This window comes from Amborella trichopoda, chromosome 8 (genome assembly GCF_054954075.1).
Source record: "Amborella trichopoda isolate Santa Cruz 75 chromosome 8, AtrichopodaSantaCruz75HAP2 v2.0, whole genome shotgun sequence".
Classification (NCBI taxonomy): Eukaryota; Viridiplantae; Streptophyta; class Magnoliopsida; order Amborellales; family Amborellaceae; genus Amborella; species Amborella trichopoda.
This window is the reverse complement of record NC_142343.1, coordinates 34238164-34261569: the sequence shown is the minus strand read 5'-3', so window position 1 is coordinate 34261569 and position 23406 is coordinate 34238164. Positions and strand designations below refer to the sequence as shown.

Below are 23406 nucleotides of genomic sequence, written 5' to 3'. Positions count from 1 at the left end.
AATTTGACTGGGGGTATTCTAGAAATAAATGAAAAAAAGAAGGGAAAATGTAAAAGAGAGCAATGACGGTCAAAACAATTTTCAAACTCTCCCAAAACCAGACTTAAAAGGACCCACCCAGTAGGTGGGTTTGAGTATCTGGGGCACGTCCAGGTCGACTTGGCCGCTTTTGTGAACATTGATAGAGAGATCATGCCAAAAAAATGCCAAAAAAAAAAAAGGATACTAATGAAATCAGCCACTAATTAAACTAAGTTTTCTACCCTTTCTACAAAATATATTTTACGGGTAGTTTAGTAGAAAAAGGGCTTAGTAATGGAATTCAAGATGTAATGTTTTAGGGCACCAAAACCACCCTAAGCACCTAGGTTTAAGTCTATTCTTAAAGCAGAGACATAAGAGATCATTGAAGTTGCTTAGAGATCGTTGTAGTATCCCAGATCCGAACCAGAGACCATAAAGACTAAAATAGGCAAGGAAGTAAATTTGAAAATTGGGAATTGGAAGGTTATGGGACTTCCTAGACTCCGATTTCTCCCAACTAGTTTCAAGCAAAACCGAGCAATTCCAGTTCTAGCCACTAGTTTTATTAAACAAACAAAAAAATCTTCCCTTCGCAACAAATAAAAAAACATAAGGAAAAAGTCACAAAAAGCTTCAACCTTGTATATGAATCAATTTGTTCAATGTCTCAAACATGCTGCAGAGGGGGCATTGTATCCACCTAAAATAATTTTTTTGGGAAATTTATTAAAATACACTAAATTTATACAATTACCCATTATTTTATAGGTCTTGTTAGGCTGTACCATTTTTGATGTAGACCTTTAAAGTGCTTAATATTTTTAGACATTTAGATACCCTTATCTTATAGTATAGAAACTTTTTATTTAAAAGTATTTTAAATAATTAGTCAAAAGTAAATTAAAAATTTCTAATAAAAGCAAAAACATTTATTAACAATAGTAGACAATGACATCACGAATATGGATGCATTAATTGTTTTTAACTACTAATAGAATGTCACTATTTTTTTATAAAAATATCCATTCTATCTTTCTAAATGACAAAAAAATATGTCCATTTAAAAAATTTTGTATTACAATTCAAAAGTATTTTAATGTTAAAAAATGTTGAAGATGTAGACCACCATAGTGTAGCATAACAAAACCCATGAATAAAATGTTTAATAGCTGATCTTTTGTGTAAATTGTGATAAATATTTGGACGGAAAGTGTGAATGGGGTCTTTGAAGGTTTTACCGGGATGGTGTTTGTGAATGACCCTACTACCTATGCCGAAAGTTCACTGGACCCACCCCTCTCCTAAACGCCTATAAATTCTTTGGACCCTGCATTCCTCTCTCTCATCTCCATATTCCTGTGACTTTGTTCAAAGTTAAGAGAGAGCGAGTCTCATTTCAATTTTTGTTTGGTGTTTTTCACTCTTCATCAGAAAGAGAGATGGCAGTGGAGATCATGCCTGAAAATGCTCATCCTTCAGTGCAGATACTTTCTTGGGATAATAATGGTGGAGTCTCTCAGAGAAGGTACTTAAAACTTTTCTCCCATTTTACTTTATGTGAAAATTTTGCTTTGGTCTCTCTCTGATGGCCTCAATTTTCTTGCTTCTCTATATTCTGTGTCTATTATTCCCTCTCCATCTTCTTTTTCTGTCTTTTTTGCTCTTATTTCTCATTCTCTATTCTCTTCTCCGTCCATTTTGTCGAGCCGAGTGACATGACTGCAACCTTTTTGGTTTGTGAATACCAACGTTTCACTTTTTGCTGGACATTTCATCAAATATTAATATTTATCATCTTTCAAAAGCTGCTTTTCTTTTCTTAAACGAGTCCAATCGTATGGGAATTTGTTGGAACAAAAGATTAAAAGGTTCTTAAACTTTCTCGCTCTAAAGAGAAGTTATGGTGTCCGTGAATCACTCAACTGAGAGAAGTTATGGTGGCCATGAATCACTCAACTGTTGGCCCAATTCATACGGAGTTTGTTAAAACTTTCACCATTTTTCTCTTTCATCTGTTTCCCTTTATTTTCCCATCCTCTGCAATTAGCTTCTTAAAAAGAGAAATGGTAGATATATTGCAGTCAAAAAATAATTTTCTCTCTCTCTCTCTATCTCTCCAGGCTTGAGGGCAAAGTTGCAGTGATCACCGGAGGCGCAAGGGGAATTGGTGAGGCGACGGCCCGCCTCTTCTCGCGCCATGGCGCCAAAGTTGTCATCGCAGACATCAATGATGTCTCGGGGGAGGCCCTTGCTGCCTCCCTCCCTGGCGCTCTCTATGTGCACTGCGATGTATCCCAAGAATCCGATGTCTGTAACCTGATCGACCGAGCCCTAACCCGTTATGGAAGGCTCGACATCCTCTTCAACAATGCAGGAGTTCTAGGAAGTCAATCTCAAGGCCGAAAAAGCATATTAGAATTCGACCCAGACGAATTCGACAGAGTAATGAGCGTGAATGTAAGAGGTGTGGCTTTAGGCATGAAGCACGCGGCTCGGGCCATGCTCCCTCGAGGGTGTGGGTGCATAATCTCGACAGCGAGCGTGGCTGGTGTGTTGGGAGGGCTCGGGCCACACTCTTATACAGCGTCGAAGCACGCCATCGTAGGGCTCACAAAGAACGCCGCCTGCGAGCTCGGAAAGCATGGGATTCGGGTCAATTGCATATCTCCATTTGGGGTGGCCACTTCTATGTTGATTGATGCTTGGAGAGAGGGGGTGGAGATGGAGGGGTGCCTGAGAGGGGATGACGTTGAGAAGATGGAGGAGTTTGTGAGGGGTTTGGCTAATTTGAAGGGTGCTAATTTGAGGGCCAAGGATGTGGCTGAGGCCGCATTATACTTGGCTAGTGATGAATCCAAGTATGTCAGCGGTCATAATCTTGTGGTCGATGGAGGTGTGACCACAGCGAGAAACTGTGTGGGCCTATGACACTAGAGAGAGAGATTATCTCCTAGGCGCTTCCTTTATCCATTTGAAAATTGAGTAATGGTGTTCTATTCTTTTAGATTTTTGTAGCCACTTGAGAGGAGCAGAGAAACTGCCTCCCTCACAGGGCATCTCCTCCCTCATTTGAAATTTGATTAATGAAGTTTCATTCATTTGAATTTTTTCAGCATTTTGTCAGGAGCGAGAGCTGAAAATTCAATGGGAAAAGTTTATATAGAGCCGAGGCTCTAAACAATTAAATTAGAGCTTACCTAAAAATTTTCAATTAAAGAGGTTGTTTTGATGCCCAAATATCTTCAAATTCATAATCTCGACATCAAGATGCATGGACATAAGAAAGAAATGGATTTCAACTTTTGGAAAGAATGGATTTTGTAACTTATTTTTTTATCGTCAATTTTCAAGATTTTTAAGTTTTCATAAATCTATTGATCTACATTATTTTTGAAGCTTAAACTTTATAAATAAAGATAAAAATATATTATAAGGCTGTCGCAAGGAATTCCAGTATTAAAACTACATTGCTCTATACTATTTGAAGGTAGGCTTTAATTTGATTGTTTAGAGCTTAGGCTCAACCCAAACGGCGACCATATTCAATAGGGTGGGGTATTTATTTTTGGACTCTGTAGAAGACTGGTCTACATGTCAAAACGTTGACGCACGCTCGTCTAAATTTTTTCTATTAAAAAGTTGGAAATCTTTGGTCAATCTCCTAAAAATGTGAATGCATACGCGTGGTATATCAATTCTACCTCATTTTGCAACTCCGTTGAATTATGGACAAATAAAATTCCAGATTTTAAAATCCCTCGAATCGGACCGAATCGATTTGGGCTATTTTCTATATTTTAATTAATTTTATGCTTTACCCATAGACCGATTTAAATCCCATTTTATACAACTAAATTTTGCTAGATTATTCAAGATTTTCGTTACCACAGGTGAAATAGCAATACAATTTCCTCAGGCATATTGACAAGGATACGTAAATTATGGTAATGTACAAGTAACTAAGTTAAAGAAATTGCTTAATTTGTAAATTTATGGAGGCAAAAGCAAAAGGGTGCAGTTTGTGGCTTGTATATCGAGCAAATATATGAAAACCTTGAAAATTGATGGTTCAAAAATGCTTTATGAAATGCACTATTTTCAAAACATGAAATTTATTTTTTTCTCATGTCCATGTATCATGAGGTCGAAACGATCAAATTGAAAATATTTGAGCATCAAAATAACTTCTTTTAATAAAAATTTTGATGGGGGCTTTAGAGCATCGGCTCTATATAAACTTTTTCCAAAGTAAAAATTCTATAATTTAAAACCCAAGGGGTGTTTTGGGCGAGATAAAAACTAGGGCGTTTCTGCCTTGACCTTCTTTTTCTCCTTTAAGATTCGATTTTTGCTTGGTGGCATCGTTGACGGATGGGACGTAGGGGTATTGCAAGAACCTTATTTTTTTAGAGTGAGAAGAAAGAGTCTCATTTATGAGGTTCGGTAAAGCAAGTTATTATTCCAAACATATTGACTACAACTTTTTCAATGAATTGAATTGGTGGCAATTGACTCTCTCTCTAATGGGAATATAAGTTTCTCTGAAGTTTAATGCTAATCGGTTCTATAATTTGAATTTGTGGTAAATTTGAGAGAGACATTTACTTACCAAAAGAAAAAAATTTGTGGTAAATGCTGAAATCTCTCAATATCTATCTTCAAAGGAAGTTTCCTTTTTTATTTCATTTATTTGAATTTTCATCCTCTCCCTCAACTGCACACCGATTCTCTAACGGTGGATTAAAAACGGTGGATTAAGCGTGTGCTATACACATTTATTCCCTCGGCAAAAAAACACTTATTTAAGAGATTTTTTTAATTCGAAATGTTAGAATCCATCTAATTATAACTAGATGATTGTTTTTGAAAAAGAAAAAAAAAGATTTTGAGTTCTGAACATCTAGATCATTCCCTCTAGAAATTATATCATTATTGTGAAATACTAGGATGCTATTTTTTGAGGCACATATAGAAGAGTGAAAGTCAAACATTTTCGTTTTACATCTCAGGATTTAAAAGAAATTCCTAATGTATATTTTGCTCAAGGAATAAATGAATAGTGGGAATGGGGTTGAGGTGCCTCACTACCTGTCTAGGTTTCATTCGCGCTGAGGCATTCGAAAGCAGCTAATTATTTCGAAAAAGGGTTAAGGCCCTGTACTCCCACAGGTCTACCCAAAAAAAAGAAATAAATGAATACTACATTCCAGCGGGAATAGGAAATCTCTTGGCTTATATGGTAATGAAAATGGGTGACCCACCTCACAGTTTTCCATCCCTTCGCCTTTTTCAAATTCAGGCAAACATTTGCCTGGTTGGGCCAAAATGAATCGAGAGGGTCAAAAAGGGCATTGGGGGGAGGTGCAAAAAGTTTAGTCGTATTGGCTGCTGGGATGAGTCTATTGAATGAGTTTGATGTCGCATACTTTCTTTCAAACAAACACCATATTTTTTAAAGGGTGAGGTTTGTATGGTTCCTAGGCTCTAAACAATCAAATTAGAGCCTACCTTCAAATAGTGCCGAGAAATGTAGTTTTAATGCTGAAAATATTTGTGATAGTCTTAAAATATATTCTCATTTTTATTTATAAAGTTTAAAGCTTAAAAAATAGTGTAGATCGACATATATATGAAAAATTGAAAATCTTGAAAATTGACAGTCCAAAAATATCTTACAAAATACACTATTTTCAAAACTTGAAATCCATTTTTTTTCTCATGTCCATGTATCTTGATATCGAGATGATCAATTTAAGGATATTTGTGCATCAAAACAACATTTTTTGGTGAAATTTTTGACGTAGGCTCAAATTTGATTGTTTGAACATTTATTTTTAGGGAGAAATAGATTGTGTAGATAAATTAATACAATATACATTATTTTTAGAGCTTGAAATCCTAAATTTTCCAAAATCATGGCATTCAAGTCAGATGATCGATTCAGTTTTTTTCAATACTTGAATTGTAATTTTTTATGAGTTTTGAGGTGAAGCTTTACTTTTTTTTTTTTTTTTTATAGCCTGCTGCAGCCTTTATGAAACCAATTTCCAATTTTAAGTGTTCACATATAGTTGTGGCCATTGGATACACAAAAGCTAGAGTTTTTTATAATTTAGAATGCCTTAGGGCATATACTTTTTAACCTTTATCAAATTTCATTGTTTGCTCACCAACTTCCCAAAAAAACCCTCGCCGCGTCTCTCATATATTACTTTCTTCGCCCACTTCCACGAAGCTAGGAATCTCTCTACACGGTCCTCTCACCCACTTCTCATATAGTGGGAGGGAAATATATATGGAAAAATATTATATAGAGCCGAGGCTCTAAACAATCAAATTAGAGCCCATGTCAAAAATTTCACTAAAACCTCAAATTGATCAGTTCGACTTCATGAGAAAAAAAAAATTCAAGTTTTGAAAATAATGCATCTTATAATGCAGTTTCAAACAATCAATTTTCAAGATTTTCATAAATGTGCTCGATTTATACTATTTTTAAAATTTTAAATTTTATAATTAAAAATAAAAATATATTTTAATGCTATCACAAAGATTTTTCAATATCGAAGTTGAGCTTTACTTTAATTGTTTGTTTTGAGCTTCGGCTCCATATCCAAAAAATATTGTAGGAGCGAGGGGATGTCTAAGGATTGAACTGGCATGCATTAAGACGTGTAATCTTTGAATTCAAAAGGGAAAAGGGAGGGTGGGTAGAGCCAGCCAGCCAGCCAGCTTGTTTGTGAGACAAGGGTTTAAAAATGATGAGAGTGGCGTAGGGTATCACGCGTAGTGAGTTGTACCATAACTCTCCCTAGGAAGATATCCTTGTCTATTCTCACTATCTCTCTCTTTAAATTTTTCTCGGGATTTTGTTGCTTTCTACCTCGTCGTCCGTGCAAGGGCATTAAATTTTTCGTCTATTCGGTTACGGCAGTGTTCGGTGGTAAGGGCGAGGACGTACCAGGGAAAAAGTATCCATTATTTTCTCTTTTGTCAAATGAGCCGGACTCTTTTCCACCTAGGATTTGAAAAGTTTATTATTAAAATTGATATGAATATCTAGAAAAAATATGGTATGAGTAAAAGATTTGATATTTTTATAAATCTATATCAAATTTATTGACGATCATTTGAAATCTCACCTATAGATGGGAGATGATCCTATATGATCATTTCTCTTCTCTTGTCAAATATACTAAGGTTGGGACTCTACACAATGAGACTGTTTATCTTTCAAATAAATAGGTCACAATTACTTACAATCCGATGAGAGATATGATATTTGTATGTGTCACAAAATTCGAAAAAATTTCTTTTGAAGTTTGAGCTTGGTCAATAGAATAAATATAGCTATTTAATTTCACATCTAATGGTGAAGATTAATTGTTATCACCATGTACTATAGACAAATGTTCATAATTGTATACTTTTCCAATGAGGACATGGTTTTTATGAGTCTAGGTTTGTCATCTCTTAAAAATCTATTTTGGATTTGATTTTTATGAGTCCATGTAGAAATGAGTCATCTCTTAAAAATCTATTTTTGATACAGATTTTTTGACGGCATGGAGATCATGAATATGATAAAATAAATAAATTTTGAAAATCGAAAGTAATAGTTCTATTAAGAAAACATTTGAACGGGGAGGTTTCAATTCCTTTTAGATGGACCACATATGTAGAAATGCGGTTTAGCCCACATGAAACACTTTTCCATCTATTTTTTAGATGGATTTTTGGACTTAATTTTTTGTTTTGGGGGATAATTTAGTGGGAACGGATCCTCTACCGATATTAAGAGTAGAACTTAAGACATCATGCTGTGGCGCCCCGTCACCATATGGCTTAACCTTGAACCCTTTATTTTTTTAAAAAAGGGAGGATTCTCTTCATGCAGTGGAGTACTTTCTTTTCTCCATTGGGCTTATTTGTATAATGTTCATGTTTGGGCTTACATCGAATGTGTTTGGCTGGCTCATCAAATCTGGTTAGCTATTTCATGACTTTGCTAGCAGATATTATGTAAAAAAAAGTTGATTAAAAACTAATTTCATTTCCCTAGTAGGAATTAACTTCTAATATATGAGAATATTTGAATCCTGAAAAGAAAAGCATATAAAAAAAACTTGTTTAACTTGAAGATAAAATCAAAATGCAAAACCATATTTTACAAAGATATGATCCAAACAAGGGAAATGTATCAAAAACCTCAGTTGGCATATGCAGGGATCCGAATGTGGCCTTCATGACTTTGAGTTTACTGACGTCGCATCTTCAAATTGTGTTGTAATTAGTGGATGTAAAGGGCAAGTTAAGGAGAGTAATGAAAACGTTTTTTGAGTGCCAAAGAAGAAACCTCAATCTTCATGTTTTTAGGAATGATAACTTTGTATTCATAAGCTAATATTTTCCCCTTATTAATGAGAGTTAATGTACATCTTTTAGGCAAATTTGCGTCCAGAATACAAGGAAACAAAATACTATATTGCATGTACGAATGCACAAGTAAAATAATATCTAGAATATCAAAATTGCCTATCTTCTACGAAGAGAAAGTTCACAAATATCTAGAATACCAAAATTGCCTATCTTCTACGAAGAGAAAGTTCACAAAAGGTCTGAAATTTGGTTGAAAACTTCTTACAAAGATAAGATCAATTATAGTTCAATTTATATTGGGCCCTTTCTCTGTCATCCGATGTATCAGTTCAATTAAGAGTTCACTCTTGGATTTTCAATTTCAACTATACAAAAGGGTCCAGCACTTGTAATTCACATGCAACTAGATCCCCAATAGTCACACGGTTTCAAGGTGTCTTTTTCGGCTCCAAAAAACATACCATCATGCTCAATTAGATATAGCGCTAGGGCGCATTTTATACAGGGGGAACCTTTTATGCTTCCTCTACAACATAAAACTTATATATTTCGCCTTATCCAACCTTCCATTCTGAATGGAGGGCTAAGATTGCTCCAATCACAATATCACATCTTTACACTATATTTTTTTTTTAGAATATTTCGACACCAATTTTTGTACGTCAAATCCTCAATTAAATTCATACTAGAGAAAAATATAAAAAATATATTTTCAATAAAATAAAATGACCAAAATACCTTTGAAAGTTTCAAAAGGTATTTTGGTCAATATATTTTATTGAAAATTTATTTTTAATATTTTTTATAAGTGCGCCCCCAATGAGAAGATGGTATGTAACAAATTTCGTATTCATACAATTTGTATAAAAAAATTTAGAATAAAATACTTTGAGATGTCGGACCTAAGATCAAATGGTAAGTAGCTCTCTTGATCAAAATTGGATGGCTGGAAGGCAGGGGAAGCATAAATCTTCTATGGTGTAGGGGAGGTATGGAAACCTTTCCATTTTAAATAGGGAAAATTACAAAAAGCCCCCCAAAATGTACTATTTACGTAATTTACCCCCCAACTAACCTGTCCTCTCACTTTTCCCACAAAATACACTTTCTATGAAAACCCTTCCAAGGTAATTTTTTTTTTTTTTTAAGAAAGAAATGCTCTGACCGTACAAAAAAATACATGAGCACTGACTATAGCCTATTATCGGATCGTAGCATGCAACTGCCGGAGTGTTGTGTCTAAAACACATACTGCTGGAGCGCCTTAGCATACTGCTTGAGCCAGAGTCTACAAAACACCTACTACCGGAGCATGCTAAGAGAGTGCCTGAGCTTTGTGGCTCCAGAGTACTCACTGCCGGGACGCGTTGCTCCATTGTCAGAGTGCGTTGTCCACAGTGCTAGAGCGCATTTACTCATTGCCGGAGTGATGTGGCTCCAGAGCACTCACTGCTGGAGCGCGTTTACCAATTGTCGGACGCTCTGTCCACAGTGCCAAAGCTCGTTTACACATTGCTAGAGAAACTGTGGCTCCAGAGCACTCACTACCGGAGTGCGTTTACGCATTATCGGAGCGCGCTGCCCACATTGTCGGAGTGCGTTTGCCCATTGCCGGAGTGTTGTGGCTCCAAAGCACTCACTGCCAAAGCACATTTACCCATTGCCGGAGCCGGTTGTCCACAGTGCCAAAGGGTGTTTAACCATTGCGAAGCGTTGTGGCTCTGGAGCACTCATTGCCGGAGTGCGTTGTCCCCAGTGCCGGAGCGCTGTTACACATTGCTGGAGCGCTGTGGCTCTAGAGCACTCACTGCCGGAGTGTGTTTACGCGTTGCCAGAGTGATGTGGCTCCAGAGCACTTACTTTCGAAGCAGCTTCTGCTACTGTCGAAGCGTTGTTCCTCAACCCTTTTTTTTTTTTTTTTTGGTCTTTTTGCCTTTAGTGGCAGATAGATTTCATTGCTAAATCCTTCCTCTTAGGGCAATAACTATCATTGCAACAACTACCATTGCATGACTTCCATATGATGAACTACCATTGCATATCTTTTTTTCCTTTGGTGGCGGATGGATTTCACCAAAGCAACAACTACCATTGCATGACTTCTATATGATAAAAGCAACCGCATCAAGTAACCGAGTTACATTGTCTTAAAAATATACCATCTCCAAATTGATGACTTCCTCATAATTGAAACAAAGCATTGATAAAGTCATCATATATCTAGATCAAAAACCCATATGCAAAAGATCATATATCTAGATCAAATACCCATATGCAAAAGATCATGATAAAGATGATCATTCACAAACTACCGAACATTTGTTTCAAACGTATCGATCAAATCTAAAAATACATATGAATGTCGCATCAAAATCAATATGAACCACATTTTTTACTTAACATTTGTTTCAAATATACATATCTAAGAAAAACAAAAAAAAAGTCATCATCCTCTTCGTGATCATAAATTCCATCTCGATTCCTCTTGCAATGTTGGTGCTTGAAAGTTATCAACTTTTTTCTTTGTTCTTCTCTCATTTTCATGCCCGCTATCACTATCATCGTGGCATTCAATATCCTCTTCTCCATCATCATCATCTTTTTCTCTTTCACTATCATCGGCTTCCTACTTTCCACTTCTTAAACAAATAGAACCTTTGTACCTCTTGCCTTTGACCTGATGAAGAGGATAGCTCCCATGTGCCTCTTAATTATTCCGGGTCTTGCATTGCTAATTTTATTTTCATAATTGGCATTAAAAAATAACCACAAGAGAGAAAAAAGTGGCATATCTAATATATGTACGCTAATATCGTGAAATAACTAAAAGTGGAACAAACACTATAAACAAAAACTATTAATATATGTACTAACAAGTAGCATATCCAATAAAACAAATAGAGAAAAAAGTGGCATATCCAATATATGTGCACTAATATCACGAAATGGCTAAAAGTGGAACAAACACTATAAACAAAGACCATTAATATATGTAATAACAAGTAGCATATCCAATAAAAAAATGGAGAGAAAAGTGGCATATCCAATATATGTGCACTAATATCGCAAAATGAACAAAAGTCATACAAGCACTATAAACAAACACTATTAATATATGTACTGACAAATTTTTTTACAAATGGGTGCTACAATTTAAAAAGACAGAACAAAAAAGATAACTTAAAAATATGCCTTCAAGTGGGTACTTTACATGTTGCCATGTTGTGACCAGTTCCTTTGCACTTACTATAGTGAATAGGTCGCACCGGTGCATCCTATGACTCGATGCGCTTCTTTTTTGGTCGACTAGGGGGTCGTTTTAAGTGAGGTTGTAACAATCCTAAACTTTTGAAAAAAAAAAAAAAAAAAAAAAAAGAAGAAGAAGAAAATAAACTTTTAATACATGATGATTCGTTTGAAGATGATGGTCCTTAGGGACCATCTCTACTTTTCAAAGCTTTTCGTTTAAAAGCTTTGTTGCTTCTTTGCGCTTGCCTCGTCCACTAAAGGACGTGGGCTTTAGTCGTTTAAAGCGTAACCTAACGCTCACACCTGTAACGTAATAAAAGAATAAAATAATATATTAGTAGAATTTAAATTCAGAGAGATGAGGACTCCTACCTTAGAAAACTTATGAGATTTTTCTCTCTGGTCGAAACACAGTGAACTCCTCTCTCTAGCCGAATTTTTATCGGAAGCTCCTCAAGTATTTGTGGGTAAGTGACATCGCCTTCCTGATAAATAGTCTATTTTTAATAAATAGTGATATTTTCGTCTAGGATCTTTATTTTATCAGTTTTATGTGTAAGTGACCTCATTGTCTCGAAAAATAATCCATTCTTTTTAAAAATAAAATGAAATAATTATTTCTGCTTATTATCATGAATTTTAGGTGCGATAAATTTTATGCACACACGACCTCATTATATTGAAAAATAATCTTTTTAATAAAAATTGTGATATTTTATCTATGTTAGAAATTTTAAATGCTGTAAATTCTTAAAAAAATAAATTTATTTATTTTTCTTGGCTATTGTTAGAAAATTTTAGATACTATCAAACTATTAGAAAAAAATGTGATATTTCTGCTGTTAGTAAAATTGTGATATTTCTTTCTACTGTTTTGAATATTTAGACATTGTAAAATTCATGTGCAAATGACTGCTTTATTATTTAAAAATTGACATTTTTGCAATTGATTATAGTATTGTTGTGAAATGTTTATTTGTGGATTGATATCCCATAAATTGTGATAATTCCGTATTCTTGAATTTCTATAAGAGTTTTTCTAGACATATTAAATTGGCAATTATGCTAGAATGCCTTTACAAACTGCTACCTTTCTAAATTTGAGCCCAAAATATTTGATTGGTTATTTTTGAAATGTTATAGAAAGTGACTGTTATTAATGGTTTAAGTGAAATTCATATTAATGATTTCAGTGATATGTTGAGTACATGATATTGCTGCTTTCGAATGTTTAAAGAGATTTAGAAATAATTTAAGTATGCAAGTGGACACATCCGGTTCGCCGATGAGGTATAAGCGGACCTATCTAGGACGCCGGTAGGGATTAAGTGGACTCATCCGATACGCCGGTGAGGTATAAGTGGACCTGCAGGGATTAAGTAGACCTATCTGGGACGCCGATAGGGATTAAGTGGACCCATCAGGACGCTGATGGGGTATATAGGTGACCTACTTGGGACGCCAGTAGGGTATTTTGTGAAATCCTTTGAATTATGCACTACCGTTAAAGTGTTATATGCATTTCAATTATTCGAATTATACTTAATTATACATTTATTGAAAGTGAAACTGTTGATGCATTTCTGTTAATAGATCTCCTTTTGGAAAATATTGATATCTTTCAATCATGATTATTTTTAGGATTATGATGATCACTTACTGAGTAGCCAAACTCATCAAACTATGGTAAACATTTTTTCAGGATAACTGCGGATTCATTTTGAGTGATAGTCAAGATCAACCTTGGAAGATACTGTTGTTGTACTAGCTTTCTTTATTTACTTTGTAAGACCTCGCCACTGTAAATTTGTCCTATCAATAGATGTATATATGTTTTGTCTGTCACATCTCAGGAATAACATTATTATAAATTCTTGGGGTGTGACAGAGGTGGAAGTACTCTTATTCCATTTAGAGGAAGTAGTCCACGCATATTCCTAGATAGATCGATCAAGGTAATTGGCACGATAGGTTCGAAAAAAATTTCACGTAACTTTTCAACCATGAAATAGTCTTCACAATAGTCAACGAGATCCCTATTCATCCATTGAAGGCTTTTACAAGCATGTTTGCAAGGCAAACTAGTTATTTGCCAACCCCGGCATTCACATTCTCGTGCAATTATATATACCTTATATTTCATGCGATCACCCCTTGCTTCAAATAATGGCTCCACTTGATATAATGACCCTAACAAAAAAGGATTGTTTTATGATCTTTCTTAGTTCGTCTTGCGCGTGCGGGGTGCTGTAGTCCAGGTTTCAGCTTCAAAATTGTGGGTGGCCATTAGTTTTATAATTTGTCTTCTAATTAAGTCAATGCACTGAAGAATTGGTATGTCTCGTGCTTCTAGAATCCACTTGTTATATGACTCAGCCATATTGGTTGTTACTTGATTATATTGTTTACTCTTGAAGAGTGATGTGGCCCAATGGTTTGTCGATTCTTCCATGAACCACTTGTATACGTCATCCGAAATTGACATAATTTCTCTCATATTCTCAAAATACTCTTGCGGTCTGTACGCTCTGCATGCTGCGATAAGTTATTTTACAATTACCTTATTAATATCATTAGCTATGTCTTTTACTTCTTTCTTGAAATTCTCTGCTAAATGATGCTCACAGAAGGCATGATGGGCAATTTAAAAAACTTAACAGACAGTATCAACTAGGTCAGGGTGTCTGTCAGACAAAAAAATGATTTCACTATCTATCACAATATCAATCTTTAGAGATTCTATAAACTATAACCAGTTATCGGTACTTTCGGCATCCACAATAACGAATGCAACATGAAACATTTGATCTTCCTCATTGAGTGAGTTGGCAGCAAGTAAAGTTCCAATGTATCGTGCCTTCAATGATATCCCATCAAGAAATAGAAGTAGATGCCATCCACTTTTGAAGCCATGTATTGAGCCATAAAAACTTAAGAACATTCGACGAAATATGTCATCTTGTCATACTTGTCCTATCGCATAACTATCAGGATTTGTCTCCATCACACGGTTTACATATTCGGATAACTTGTTGTATGCCTCCTCTTACGAACAATGTATGTCTTTGATGGCCATTTCTTTCCATCGCCAAGCTTTGCAATAGGGTATTTTCAGCCCATAATCTCGAGACAAATCATTCATGATTTCTTTAGCCTTGTAATGCATAGTGTCAATTAATTTATCCTTGATTAATGATGCAATAAATTTTTACGATGCTCTTCTCTATACATCATTGCTTATCCTAATATTATATGAGTGTTCTCTTTTCCATATTTTGATGCTAAAAACATTCGTCCTGCTAAACTTCGAAGCACATGTCTCCCATTTGTATCCATCACCCTTGTCTTTCGCACTTATGTGATACCCCTCATTTTTAACTAGACAGTAAGTAAAATGATGTGCTATAGAAAACTTGTTAAGGGCTTCTTGGAAGTCATCTAGAGATTCAAATTATTGGCCTATACTGGTAAATGCATCCTCCCATAAACTAAGCATCATTGGTACATTGTTTTGTTTGGAACCAGAGACCAAAATATTAGAGGATTGGGGGGATCTGACCTCTTCGATTGCCCTAGTATTACGTGAAGTACTTCCACCCCTTTGTTCAGTCCCATCAAATATATAAACCAAGAGATTATTCTCGCCTTCATGTGTATTCAACATCATCTCACTATCATTGTCAATGAATAGATTCACAATACATTTTCTATTTCTCGAGACAAAATACCTCAATGATAACAAGTATATGTCTAGCGAGAAATGCTATGTTACATATTTTCACAGGTCATGTAACCTAGGTTTGCTTTCAATCATGAATATACATGCATCACCATCAATATAATCCAAAGTCCCATCGACATTTCATTGGAGTTTTCCATAAAAAATACAATAAATCTATATTCTATCACTCATTTTCTTTTGTCCTGCATAAGATTTGTAATATTTTACACCCCACAGATAAACAAACCCAATGATTATCTGAATACAAAACTAATGACTTTGTGGATATAAACATGTACCTTTAATAAATGATTCCAATGCATTTAAAACCTCATCCTAAAGTTCTTGTAGATAAACAATACCCTCTCTAAGCTACAGTTCAATCTAACAATATAAATAAACGCAATCTATACAACTAGCACTATAGACATTCAAATTAACAATATAGACAATATATCTTTTTCTCTTAAAATAGCCTATTAAAATAGCTAGGTATTTTTTTTCTTAATAACTAAATTATAACAAGAGAAACATACAAATCGTATTTAATAAGTTCTTGCCAAAATGCATCTAATATGCCCTGCATTCCAAGACACACTATGGGGCTTCCAACTAAGTCAAAGTTCTCCATTCCTATGCAATATCCTCCACCGCACCATTCCTAAATTCCTCCAGAACTTAATCCTATGAAATGGTACTCATCTCCATGTCACCGATCATCTTCCTTGCCCTAGTACCGTCAAAGTATGACTATTCTACTCTATTAACAACCACTAAAAAATAGCCAACTAGTGGCATTTGAGAAGCAATTAACCATAATCAAGTACAGAAGACTAAGTAACAATGTCGTTGCATTGTTGCACTCCTATATGTGCTTCGTGATATGAAACAAGACCTCGATTTTATATACTGAGCTAGTGAAAAATATGAAAAGAAACAAAAAGAAAATAATACAACAAAACAAACTCAAAATTTAAATCAAGCATAAATAAATAATAAGAAAAAATTCAACATATCTTATTCCATGAACAATCTTCTTCATTGTCACTGACAAATCAAATACAATAAATTTTGAAGAACAATAACCTAACAACAGACTTGAGTGATTTTCTTAAATAAATTTGCTCTATTTTTTATGAAATAAAAATAAATGAAGATTTACCTTAGATGGAGCTGATTTGAGGTAAGCTAAAAATTGAGCTCGGGCTATCGAGTATGGGCTGGGACAGAGAAATTGAGAGCCCAGTGGTATCTTTCGTAGAGAGAGGGAGAGAGCTCGGGCCTTTACAGAGAGCCCAGGGTTTCGTGGTATCTTTCATAGAAAGAGAGGGAGAGAGCTCGGGCCTTCACAGAGATAAAACTGTGGTAGAGAGCTTGGGCCAAAGTTCCTTCAAAGAGAGAGAGGGAGATAGCTTCAACCACAAGAGAGAGTATGAAATGAGGGAGCTTGAGCCGGAGAGAGAACGAGAGATGGAGAAGGAGCTCGGGCCGTGAGCGAAAAGGGTGTGGGAATAGACAAATCATAAGAAGACAGTTGGTTGGGTAAATAAAAAAAAGGGAAACAAGAGAGAGTGAAGGGTGTGTGAAAAAAAATGTAGTTTAGTCTTTTTCTATATTTCTTTTGGGTTTGGGGGGTTTTTTGCAATCAAAGGTTATTGTGGGGAAAAAGCTGAGAGAAAACAGTTGGGTGGGGGTAAGTTACATAGATAGTATATATTAGGGTTTTTTTTTATATAATTTTCCCTTTTATATATCCTAATTCTTCTCATCGATCGAACATATTGCACTTATTCTTGCAACCAAACAGAGTCTTGCATGCTCTAGTGGGAGTATCCACCACACTGATATCCCCTCGCCCCACTTGGGGCAAAGCTTAATCAGTAGATATGTGCAGGGACCTCTTGCATTGATGCAAGTGTGCGAAATGTAAAATATGCCTTAGGCATCCTTGCATCCTCACACATACTCATACACATGCGTGATCCATGTTTGTGTGCTTTGCATAGACCTCTCTCATTATTTCTTAGAAAACAAAAACAAGAGGGTATTGTCATATTTATGTATAGCTTCCCTTTTCAATTCTTCAATTTGGGGCAAGAAAACTACTACTTCTCTCTTTGCAAATAAGATAAAATGTATTTTCCATAACAGTATGGCTCAAAAGACATATTTGTAGACACCCTACTCTGGTTAAGATGATTCTTTGACACCGGCAACCCCAAACCACGGAGTCTAGGCTTATAAGCTTTCCCATTTCCTGTATTAGGGACCATTTAGTATAGTATACTCTAGTACACTACAACCGCATATCCATATTCCATAAATTATACGATAAATCTAGAAATGCCATATACATACTTGTAATTCATAAATCTTAATTAACCGGTCCTAAACATACTCAGGGAGCCTTATACTACCTAACTAGCCAATCCATTTGGTAAACTTTCCTTATTACCCTTTAAACATGCCAAAATAGGCTAAACTTTAGCCTTAAGCCTTCTAAAATAGGTCTAAATCCTAGTTAGCCATTAGGCCACTACTCACTTTTGACCATGTTAATCCAACTTAAACCCTAATATGGCCCATTGAAGATAATTTAAAGTACATAAAAACATCATTTAACCACAAATCTACCAAAGCCCCACATAATGGCCGTTACTGGACCCACAATAGTCACTAGGGAGCATGGGAGGATAGGTGGTGGGAAACTGCCACTGTCCAGGACCCACAGTTCTTTGTGAATGTACATTGGCTATGCATGAAGCATGACCAAAGTGCACTCGCATGGGAGTGGATGGCCTAGATTGAGCCATCACCCCCAAATGACAAGTCACTCCTTGTTTGGGCTATAAAAAGACCCCCTCGTATTAAGAAGTGGGTCAGTTTTAAAACATTTATACTGAACCCCTGCCTTTGCCCCTTAAACCCTAATTTCAACATTGCCCAAGCCAGAGGCTCTCTAAACCCCTTTGTAATTCCTATGAACTAAACTCACCTCAGACCTTTAGATAAACCATAAACCCCCAACCCTAGACTATGGACTACCTTTCTAAGGAATTGCAAAACATCACCTCGCAGTGTTCCCACAAGATAATCGAAAAATCTCTCAGTATTCCACTGAGGATTGTTTGTTGTGACAATTGTCATGGATTGTGCCCATTCACTGATTACTTGGTTGTACTCAAAGAAGGGTACATTTTTTAGATCCAAATATGTTCCACTAACTGAAACAACATTTAGTTTGTTTAGATCCTCCCTCCTGTTATTTACAGAGGGAATTGGTTTATCAGAAGACGAATGTGTATTCTCCGTGCTCTAACAGAAGTATTATGTGTTAGAAGCTTCCTTATCTTTTTGAAAATTTTCAAAGTTTTCTTTTTGAAAACTGTGAAGGTAGTCATCTCATTCTTGAGCTGAATACTATTTGGTTTCAGGGTCAGAATCCAAGTGATCTGGCTCTTCCGCCTCAAAGGCCTCTTTGACTCTAGCACACACTCAGTCACAGTGAGCATCTTCGACTCATAACTCTAAAAGACAAAGGATTGGATTGGTCTCATGCCAACACTCTCTGTCGGACCCTAACTCCAATGGTTAGGCTTGTGGGCCCAGCTTACAAGTAAGCCAACTAACCTTCTCTTCTATTTTTTTTCAATTTTTATTTATTTTTAGTTATTTTTTCTCTTACTCTTTTTCTGAATCCCACTGTAAAAACCTCCCCCCTATTTTGAGCTCGCACAGCTAGTGGACCACAACAAAAGAGACTGTGAGGTCATTTCTTTTGTAGTCTATACTTTGACAGAATTGCTATAATTTATCCACTAATCAACGAGTTTAAACACAAAGGATGATGGGGGGAGATTTTGCTCCTCTTGCCTCTAACTAGTGTATAAACAAAACTATTTTAAAACATCAAATAATTTTTCCTTGCAAAAACACAATTTTCCTCCACTTATTTCAAAATAATAAAACATTTGGTAACCATATATTATTCGCATACTATGAAGGTCTTTTTCGATTAGAACTTTTACTTTATATATGCATTGAAAAATACATATGCACAACAAAGTACATCTAGATCCATGACTGCAAATAGCTTTAAATCAACAATACTTTCATATACTGGTAATTCAACATACAACTAACATAAATTATAACTCATTACTAGCCTTGAGCTTACATCTTGATTTTATAATTGCTCAAGAGAAATCCAATCTTATAAGAAATGGCATCACTTCCACACTTCAATAAGGGTGCCCTTGTATATAAAACATTCTAACATAAACTTGAGCTTGTCAAATAAATAGCAAACATTTTTGTATTGAAGAATACCTTGGTTTATTTCAAAATAATATAAGTACTTTGCAATATGATTTTATGAAGTTATTTTTATCATAATCCAGAGAGAAGTCAGTTATATGTCTCACATTGGCCATTTGGAGTTAGAGAGTGAAGCATATTCCTTTTTGTTCATTGAACGAGAATAACCCGTGGACAATGTACAACTATTGAGGTCTACTTTGCACCGCCTACATGGTGATTTTTGCCCAATAAATGGGCAAAATAGTTTAAGTGGCATGATATTATTTGATGATATATCTTTTTGTAAAATGTGAATATAACTCTTAACCACGAGAAGACAGTCTATTAGCCATGAGAGGTAACCATATGACTATTGATTACGTATTGAGAAGACATAATGCGACTACCAACATAATGTCTTCTAAAAAACATAAACGGATGTTGATTCTTCTCAAAACATAATTAGTAGCCATATTGTGTCTTTAATGGCTAATACCCACATCAAGACCTCATCTTCACTATAACCATCAACATCTCATCTTCAGATAACTGGATGTTGATTCTTTAACTTAACATCTTATCTTCAGTATAACTGGATGTTGATTCTTTAATTTAGTGAGCCTCGTTATTAGTTTTACCTTGCCATTTTATTCCCACACCGGAACCCTTTCAATAATTTAAACAACAATATTTTTTTTATATGGTCGGGCTTGTCACAAAACAAACAACCACTTTTGTCTTGGTACTCTCTCCACTTTGATTGGCTACTTGAGGAATCTCTTGATGAACCAGCCCATTCATCCAACCAACCTCTTATCACAAGAACATCCATCCTCAAATTTATCAAACTAATTATCATCTTTTTCTTTCGAAGTTCATTAGTAATAAGTGCACTACAACATAATCCAATTCGAAGGATTCTTCATTGTAACAACTCAAGGTACTAATTAGATTATTGTAAGACTCTGGTAACAAACATTAGAACGTTAACGTCTTATTTCCTTATCTTCCTTATCAATTTTCAGCCCAACGCTCTTGAGTTCACATATTATATTGTTGGATTCGTTCAAGTGTATCGACAATTTCATATCTTCTCTCATCCTCAAAGAATATAATTTTTTTTTTTTTTTATGAAAATTCGATTTGTGAGGGACTTTGTTTGGTACAAATTTTCTAGCTTTGCCCCTAAGTCTGTCGAGCCATCTTTTCTCCCACTATATTAAATAGTATTTCATGCGCTAGATACAAGTGAATTGTGGCGAGCATCTTCCTACCCCATTCTTCCCATTCATCATCCTTCATACTTTCTAGTTTCTTGGATTTTTCTTGTAGTGTTTTATTAAGACCTTGTTGTACCAATATATCATCAACGTTTGTTTTTCAAAGTTCAAAAAATCTTTCATTCCATCAAATTTCTCTATTTTAAATTTGTAAGTAATCAATTTCTCAAATCACTACACACTTTCCTTGATCTCTGATACCATTTGTTGAAAACCGAGACTCTCTTGACTACCCTTTATTGTAGTGAACCCCCCAATATAATAAATCCAATACCTCTAAACCAACTTGCCTATCACCGGCAAATCGATTTTAAGAAATCCATAGACATAATTGTATTATGATGAAGTAAATTTGAGAAAAATAAGATGAAATCAAGAGAAATTAAGATAGAAAATGGAATCATAATACTATGATCCATGATCCAATCACCACAAACATAGAATTGTATGTTTTTCACCCAAAATCGGATTACATCTATGGGCAACAACTAATGATGGATTAACTACCAATGGAAGTATTACAAGTTTTGCGGGTATGTCGAGATCACCTTACAATAGTAGAGAAAAACTCAAAATGAATTTTCACACCACAAAGAAACCACCAATCCACTTAATTCTTGCTACCATCGACCAACTTCATCACCACAAAAAAATATCAATAAAATCCGGCCCAATACAAGTGCAGAACAAAGCTAAGGTTTGTGCAAAACCCTTAATCTATTTCTTTCTCAAAGCTTTTCTTTTTTCTCTACAAAGAGTTTTTCTTCACACACTCAAAGAAAACCCTACGTTTCTCTCTCTACATAATGACTTTATATAACAGTCATATTTTTTGTAATGAAAATAGCCCTTGACATTGAGAGAAATATCACACTTAAGTAGGAGGTGATTTTGCATCACTATCCCAACACTAAATGTCTCTCGTCATATGTCAAGTAGTTTAGGGCCCTCCCTCTCGTAGGAATGTGAGATCGTGAGTTTTGAGTGGGACTGGCCCTATAGTTATCCTATCCTTGACAGACAATCCATTGTAAAGTCCATGAGAAATATCTGCCTTTTTTGAGATATCTCTCAAACCATGAAGTTTTTTATTCTAATATTTTGTACAATTATAGGAGACTCAAAGAGGGATATATTGGCACAAGTTCAAGACCAAAAGGATTAGAAATGAGTGAGATTTAGCTCAGCAAACATACACTATCACATTCTCTAATTTCTACTATAAGTTTCTCTATTGTAGCTCAAACCACTTTTAAATAGGGACTTTATGGCCTAAACATTTTATGAGGATTATATCCAAAAATTTTATGAGAAAAGTCCTTATATCTTGCAAAAGTCCAATTTGAAGACACCAAGGTCTAGCCATCTACATTCTGCTTTAATCATCTCTATGACAATTCAAATTGCTCCCAAGATACACAATCATTAGGAACTACCCTTTTATGGATGAAAGATAATTGAGTGAGGAACATTCTCAACAAATTGCATGAGAAAAATCCTTATTTTTAAGAGATATCACAATTTGAAGATACCAAAGTTTGTCTATCTGATGAACAATGTTTGACATATGGTTTATAAATCCTTGACCTCCCATGTATAAGAAAATATACCAAATCAAATTTGACTACCATGAAATCTGAACTACAAGCTAAAGAGGCACCAGGGATCATTTGCACAAAACGTTATTTCGATCCTATGGAGAAGCAATATATCTCCTTGATGCAACAGCTCTAAACCTTTCATATTCTATTATTTGGGAACTGACAGCCAATGGATCATTTTTGGTCAAATCATTACATCAGGAGATCAGTAATGATATAATTCTTGAAGTGCAAAATCATAACATTAAAGTCCGGAGCATAAAGGCTCCTCAAAGAGTGAGGGCCTTTTTATGGCTATTGGAGCAGGTTTGCATATTGACAAGTGAGCAGCTCAGAAAAAGGGGCAAAATACTTGTGATCATGTGCATTTTATGCAAACAAGATGTAGAAACTAGCAACCATCTATTTCTACATTGCCCTTATGTGAAGGTTTTATGGGGCTGGGTCTCAAGTCTATCGAATTGGCAGTGAATCATGCCTGGGACTATTGATCACCTCCTCGTACTCGTTCTTACTCCACCCTCCCCAAGCTTAGAGCTCATCTGTGGCGCATCTTGATAGCAGCCTTTCTCTGGACTTTACGAAAGGAGAGGAATGCTCGAATCTTCAAGGGACAATCCAAAGCACTAGTAGATATTACCATAGTGATGATGATGTTGGTAATTCATTGGGCACATTCCTCATTAAACTTAGGGGTCGTTTGGATACCTGAAAATATATTGTCTGTGAAATATATTACTGGTGTAATACATTATTGCGTAATACATTACCTGCAAATGGATTGTCATTGTTTGGGTAGTATTTAGATGCAATCTGGGAAATACATTGTTAATGTTTGGCTATGTCTAGAAGA

The 23406-nt window shown here is 35.3% G+C and overlaps 1 protein-coding gene across 1 annotated transcript; it reads left to right on the top strand.

Annotated features, from left to right (window-relative positions):
- Positions 1 to 1240: 1240 nt before the first annotated feature.
- On the top strand, positions 1241 to 3136 carry SDR2 (NAD(P)-binding Rossmann-fold superfamily protein). The gene is made up of 2 exons (XM_006828108.4): positions 1241 to 1549; positions 2145 to 3136. The coding sequence occupies exons 1-2, from the start codon at positions 1464 to 1466 to the stop codon at positions 2950 to 2952; spliced, it is 894 nt and encodes a 297-aa protein (XP_006828171.1). The 5' UTR covers positions 1241 to 1463; the 3' UTR covers positions 2953 to 3136.
- Positions 3137 to 23406: the final 20270 nt, after the last annotated feature.

Excerpts from the sequence above, each read along its gene's own strand:
- SDR2 (XM_006828108.4), top strand. The coding sequence starts at position 1,464 with ATGGCAGTGGAGATCATGCCTGAAAATGCTCATCCTTCAGTGCAGATA. Across the intron at positions 1,550-2,144 it reads GGTGGAGTCTCTCAGAGAAG|GCTTGAGGGCAAAGTTGCAG; the intron begins GTACTTAAAACT and ends CTATCTCTCCAG.